The sequence below is a fragment of the Galeopterus variegatus genome, unplaced genomic scaffold, assembly GCF_000696425.1.
Source record: "Galeopterus variegatus unplaced genomic scaffold, G_variegatus-3.0.2 Scaffold1731, whole genome shotgun sequence".
NCBI classification, from domain to species: Eukaryota; Metazoa; Chordata; class Mammalia; order Dermoptera; family Cynocephalidae; genus Galeopterus; species Galeopterus variegatus.
Window position 1 is genome coordinate 406,666 of NW_007727842.1, and position 7,054 is coordinate 413,719.

General features: G+C 39.9%; 1 protein-coding gene across 1 annotated transcript in view; it reads right to left on the bottom strand.

Moving 5' to 3' along the window:
- ZNF827 (zinc finger protein 827) overlaps positions 1-7,054 on the bottom strand; it is a 161,802-nt gene that overhangs the window by 71,394 nt on the left and 83,354 nt on the right. The window contains exons 6-7 of the mRNA XM_008578633.1: positions 4,965-5,204; positions 2,397-2,454 (exon numbers count right to left, since the gene is read on the bottom strand). Coding sequence (XP_008576855.1) covers positions 2,397-2,454; positions 4,965-5,204 — 298 coding nt within the window. The remainder of the gene's footprint in view (positions 1-2,396; positions 2,455-4,964; positions 5,205-7,054) is intronic.

Genomic DNA, 7,054 nt, shown 5'->3' on the forward strand with positions numbered 1-7,054 from the left:
AAAATAAAATAAAATAAAATAAAATAAAAGGATTTTGCAGAACAATAAACCAAGAATTTGTTAACACTGGTTTCTGAACACTGCACCTTGCCAGGGGCTCATAGGAAGCACCTCTTCCTTTGCTTTGGGCAAAAGATCTGATTTTGATTTCTTATTCATAATCTCCTAGTGAGAGGAGAATTTAAGGATTGCTTCATTTTTGCCCTTTTGTTTTTTTTTGGTTAAAAAATTTCTCTTCTATCCCATAATTATGCTTCAGCTCTAGCCAGGTCAATTTCGGCTCGAGGCACATTTCACTTGTTTGGGCTAGTTCAAATCTTCTCTTACATCTTCCCAGTGAACACCTGAAAAGCATGAAATACATGGTCTTGCAGCAAACCTTTTTGCTATCTAAATATTACCACGTAATCTTAAAGATTAAAAGAGCCAGCAGAAACCTCCAGAGGACACGGTCTTGGGGTCCTGCCCAGATCCTCCTTCCCAGGGTAGTGGACGCACTCCAGAGTGGCCGTGAGTGCTAGCTGCTACCTATCATGAGAACTGGCCTCCCCATTGAAGCCTCCTCATCTGGGAGGCTACACATCCCCTCCTGGGGTGATCTGAAGCGACTAAATGATATTGGGGTACAAAGAACTGGCCCTCTTGTCTCAAGGCAGTATTTACTCTGTGGTGCAATTTATGCTCCAGAGCTCCCTGAGGGGTGAGCTGAAGCTAGAGTCCAGCTAAAACCACATCTTGCTCAGCTGCTTGTCATCTCTCTCTTGCCCCTGAAGCATCCTCTGAGAGTACCCCCTCAAACAGAGCACATCCACAAGAATCCCCATCTCACGCTCTGCTTCTAGGGAACCTGCCCTACGATATGTCGGGAATCCTATGGAAGCAATTAAAATTAACTTTTATTCTTTTTAGTCTGCTGTCTTAACTGTCTACCAATCTGGCCAATTTCATCAGTATTTAGGCCCATGGACACAAGCAGATATACTAAATAGCCTAAAGATCACATGTAGAAAAAGGCAGACTGAAGTCTGTACTAGTTCACATCTGCTATTTGGGCATCCAACTTAATAGACAACCGTAGCCTTTCCACTCCACAGTCCCATTTCCAAAATGCAATCCAAAGACCATCTTCATGAGTCTCGTTTTCCATCTATGTACTTATACATGGAGACAAGGCTAAGGCCACTCTTCAGCTCTATTAGAATGAGGTTCCTTTCCCTAATACTGTATAAACCCAGTGTGAGCCAAGTTTCATTTTAATTACTATTTGATATTTGATATTCCTAAATTCCAGTTAATAGGATTTTTTAAAAAAACTCCCAGGTTAAAGTTCAAATGAGCACGGTCCACATGCCTGATGATGTTTTGAGGTCAATTCATATCACATCAAAAAGAAAAGCATCATTTATCTTTTGTTTCAAGAATTAAAAATACAAAACCAGTTAACTGCTCCCATCAGGAAGAATCTGTCTCTGTTTCCTTTTGCGTTTGTTTATTTTTGTCTTTTTTTTTTTCTTTTCCTGAAGGAAAGCAAAATTCCTTGACTTAAAGACTCTTTAGTAGCTCATGGCTAATTCTTCCCATTCCTAATTGTTCAACCTGTAAACTCACATTCCTCTTTTAATCCTGTAAAGCTCATCTCGTGGGCTAACTCAGAAACTGGACAGTGGCTTGAGAGTGCAGGTGGTCCTTCCAAGGTGGGGGTCACACGTTCCTGAGCTACTTTTCTGCAGTGATGTCTCTTGCCTAAGAGGCTAAGGATAAGCAACCCACGCTCGCTGATCCTCCTTGAACTGCCTCTGGTAAGTGGAAAACTCTCTTGCCCATCATTGTGAATAATATCGTTTTTCTTGCAATTTTTTTAAAGCATTACCTTCCTTATGCTTTAAAAGTTTTTGCTCTCCAAACAATGCTGTGAAGTAAATGTTGGGATATATTTGGTGACAAATTATTAGCCCACAGCCGCAGAGCCAGTTGCAATAAGAACCTTGGTATACCCATGGGATGAGGCTTTTGCAAGATACAGACCCAGCTCCCAGTCAAAGCTGTGGCACCCATTTAAACTCTCAAGCCAAGAAACTTCTGCAAAGATGGTAATAATAACTTCTACTTCACAAAATTATTGTAAGGACTAAAAAAAAATAACATATGGAAAATTCTCCAGCAAAGTGACACCTAATTAGGTATTTAATAAACATTAACGGTCTTCCCCCTTGTTACCTTGATTTCTGTATTGTTTCCACCAACTGAGAAGTTCTGGTAGAACATGGTGATAAAGGGCATGGCTCCTTTGAACCTCACGGGAGAAAGTGGTTTGGGGGACAATGTTCCACGCGTGACACAGGCCTGATGGCCCACAAAGGGGATGTTCTGAGGGGATTCCGCACAAAGTGGCCTACCTTGTAGTCGTCCGGATGGTGTTTTCTTTTGTGTGATTGTGCTCTTTGCTCACTTTTTCTGTAAGTAGAAAGAATGAAACAGACACCTCTTAGGTAGAGCTCACTCAGCTTTCATCTTTCAGTCTTAAGCAGAAACACCCTCCACATTTCTCTTTTTCTTTTGTGGTTTTCTTTTGGTTTCTTTTTTAAACATCCAAATTCTCCTTGTCTTTCTGGGAAAGACAATCGTCAGAAGCATGCAGAGAGTATCCACAAAAATATTTTATTAAAAACCAATCAAAGGGAAACAATTAATGAATTTCAAGTGTGTTGTCTGACTTTAATCAGGCCCTAGTAAGTACATGTGTACACACTCATGCACAGACATGTGCACAGGGACAGTTATATCTACTACATCTTTCCCCAGCTGAAAATTTCTCTTTTCCTCTGATTCAGTGTGAAAACTGCAATTGTGGCAACTGTTCCGCCTCTGACTTTGATGACAACCTTTAAGCATTCAGTATTATTGGGATCCTTTGTGAGAAGGGATATAAAAACAGCCGTAAGACCTCTTGGTGCTACAGTCATCGAGTGCTTATTCTGATAAATGTCACGAGGGACAAAAAAACATCATCAGACAAGAAGAGGGGTTTACCCTCCCTTACTGTGTCTTGACGCCTGTACCTACCAGCTGTCAGAAATCATTTAATTAGCTTTCAAGAACACCAAAGTTGAACTCCGGCCTTCCCAATCCAGTTCAAATGTGAGGACTCTCCCCTGACTGTCACAATTCTCAATGGCTTCTTTTACGTAGCTAGAAAAAACCTGGCCAACTCTACAAGGGTTTCACATTTCAGTGTTGGGCAGGGCATATGAAAACTTCCTAATCTTGCAGATTTTGGGAAAATTTTAAACAAAGATTTATGACATCTGCCCCACACTTTGTAACACTAGTCCAAAGCACCACATGCATGTTTGCATGGACAATTCCTCTCTGTCCACTTGACAATGACAAGGAGGGTGAATTTGGATTCACAGCCACTATTCATTCAGAGAGCAGGAAACTGGGGCTAAATGACTTGTCTGAAGTCACCCAGGCAGTGACAGTGCCAGGGTGAGAACTCTCAGACACAAAGTTTTTAGCTGATGGGAGACCGTGATAATGTTCTGTTAGAGACAGAGACTTTCTAAAAAGAACAAAGCAGGTCTCACTTTTGCAAAATTTTAACTCCTAAATGATTTATCGATGTTACACTGTTTTTAGATATGCTTCACTCACCTTTTTTTAAAAAAAGCACCTCACATGTTATGTTTTGGAGCCCACAAAGATCCACGTATCCTATAAAATTTACTGAATTAATCATTTCCACTACTGCAGAGATCTGCACAAATACACTCCTTATTTGAGAACCTGGAAGCCACCATTTCCAGCACCATCTGATAGTTACACAACTTCGGGTGTGTGGCCAGGCCAATGAGAAGGTGAATAATCATGGTGGCCACAGAGATTGTAGCTTCTTTTCTCTTTCCTGGTATTTTTCTTAGGGGGAAAACAAGCGAACACTTAAATAATGAGGGGTTTACTGGGTGTTTTGAATTCATTAACCATAACAAAACAGAGTTTATCAAACATTAGTAACAAACATTACTGATGCATGAAGTTCCATATGTAGGCCAATGTTTAACTATAATGTACAGGCATTTCTATTGAAATCTGAATCTTATGTGTATATCTCATCAATCTTATTTATGTCCAAAGAATAACAGCATACCAAATTTGTTAGGGACAAATGGCAAGTGGCTTCAAAGAGTTGACAAAAGGAACAACTTAGGTAGTAGGACCCTCAACTATTTTATCAAGACATTTCACTAAGCTGATAATAACTGAACTTATGAATTCCAAATATTTGAAGTACAAAAAAATTGGTCTACAGAAACTATTCCAGTAAGGTTATACCTGGAAACAGTCCTCATATTTTCATCTTTTGCTTTTCCCTTCTTACATTTCACTAAGCTGATAATAACTGAACTTATGAATTCCAAATATTTGAAGTACAAAAAAACTGGTCTACAGAAACTATTCCAGTAAGGTTATACCTGGAAACAGTCCTCATATTTTCATCTTTTGCTTTTCCCTTCTTTTTTTTTTTTTTTTGGCAAGATACAATAAAATCTCATTAATTCAGACCACACTAATATGGAATTCATGGTAATTCAGTCACTGTTGGAATAAACTGAAGTTTATCTTTTGCACATTAGAAAAAAGGCTGTTAATCAGATCAACTGCCTAAACAAAATTAGAGGTAAGGTGTTTAGATCAGGCAGCAGGGATCATGTGCACAGAATTGAATAGAGTTCTAATTTCAAATGATTCTTAACTATTTATTAAGGGAAGTTTGGCAGGAATTCTACTTGGCAACACGTTATTAACTGTGAGTGCAGTGGCAGGATGCATGTTAAAGTAACAAAATTGATTTCTGTCTAAAAAAGTCTTATAATGCAGATTGGCTTTTTTGTTTTCTACTTTGTTAGAAAGGCTTTCCTTCCAAAGATTCTCAATTATTGACAATTTTCTCCGCATAAACGTACCCGACAGTTGAAAGAGAAGCTCGGAGGCCATCTTCACAGAGATGTCCTGACTGAAGAGGTTTCTCTCTGGGGGAACTCTGCCCTCTGGCATCTTCTGTAAGGGTTCGGTTTTCTCTCGCCCGATTAAAGTGCTGTAGCCAACATTCCGGCTGGGTGACACTGAGACACAGGAGTCCTGGACGTCAACCTCCATGGGTTCCTCCTTAATCTTCACCACCTGTGTTTCCTTGGAGTTCTCCGCTGCAAGCAGGTGAATGAAAAACAAACACACCACGATTTCTTAATTCTGGACCAAACCCAGTTCTCATCACAGAGAAAACCATGAGGATTGTGTCAGGGGACTGCTTAGAAGAGAGCCAGTGCCAGGGCACACCGGAACACAGTTTGAAAACTATTGGTTCAACAGGTCTGATTTCCTAAAAAGGTAGAAAACTTCAGTTTTCAGCCCAGAGAAATTAAGGGCTTGTCCAAGGTCACACAGAGGGCAGCAGAGCCCGGCCTCGGTCTCCAGCTCTAGAACTCAGGTTTCTTGACCAGGTTCTCCTGACCAGTCCCATGAGCTCGTCCCTCTTTACCACACTGCTTCCAGAACTGACAGAGAACATGGCAAATGTCTACCCTTGTTTCATAATTTACTGAATTCCGTGACTCACATAAGAGCAAGCATATTAACACTACAATTTTCTCCCTCAATTTTTTAAAGCTCTGATCAACTTTTTCTCTCTCTTCTAGGGCAACTAAATTACCACAGAGTAAATAGAGTCAGTTCACCTGAGATATTTACACCATGTTGGAAGCTAGTAATCCTCAAAGCCACCTAGGAAGTTAATTGCAGCTAAAAGATTAAAACAGCAATCTTACAGGTTATAATAACGGTTCGATGGACTGATTATTCATTATTTAGGTGTGGCTGTTAGATGTTTGGTCATTAGTCGGAAACACATTCACTTTGCAAGGTTGGAGTATCTGTGAACATGTGTTCTTTACAACTAATGATAGAACATCTTTGAAACAAGGTGGGACAATTAGCCCAGCTATTAATTTAGGTCACTTTAAGGCCACACTTTCAAATCAATAAGCATTTATTTGTAACTACTGTGTAATCAGCACTCTGGAAAACAAAAACAAAGAGGACTAGATTAGATAGATAAGATACTTAGAGATGATGGATGGATGTATGGATAGATATAGATGATTGATAGATGGATAGGAAGATAGATATATATGACAATAAGAAACAATATAAAACAGGTGCTGATCTGCAGGACAGGAGATGTGAAGGGTGAGACCTCATTGCTATAAGCTGGGTGGTCAAAGAAACTGCTTTCCTTGCAAAGTATGACACAGGTGAAAGTCAAATACATGTATAGTTTATTGACTAGCAGTAAATAAGACAGAAGAGCATTTTAATTAATTTTAATTAAATGATTAAAATTAATATGAAGATCTTATGTACAAAGAGTGCTAATTGTTCTTTTTTCTTCCTGACATATTACACATGCTTCTCAGAAAAAAACTGCTTGTTTCTGTCAACAATTAAACTGCAGGCAACTGTGCTATTTAATTTAGATCCCTTACCCCTTCCCCTATTCCTGCCAAGCTGGTTTTTCTCTGCATGTCTGTGAAGGAGCTCATACAAATCAAGTTTATTGACTCAGTCATGATTTTATATATATAAAGCTTCCAGAATTCCACCCTTAGCTTCTTTGCCTTTACTTCCAGTCCATCTGATTCCTTCTTGAGTTTCTTAAGTACTGAGTGCCTTTTTCCCCACCTCAGGGACTTGGGGACCTCACAGCCATCCTGACCTCCAGGTAGATCACCCACCCACATGGGCAGTCACAAAACTCATTCTTCATGTTCCCCCAAAGAACTTAATATATAAACAGTAGGACAGCATCAACAGGTACATGATGATGCCTCTGAACCTTGCTCTGGTAAGTCATTCCAAAGGAATACAAGGACAAATACAAAAGGATTCACTTAGTTTTTAAAAAATCCCCAACAACATACAGAGCAGAGCTAGAAAGAAGCTCTGTTATTTATGGCCCCCCCCCCCCCCCCCCCCCCCCCCCCCCCCCCCCCCCCCC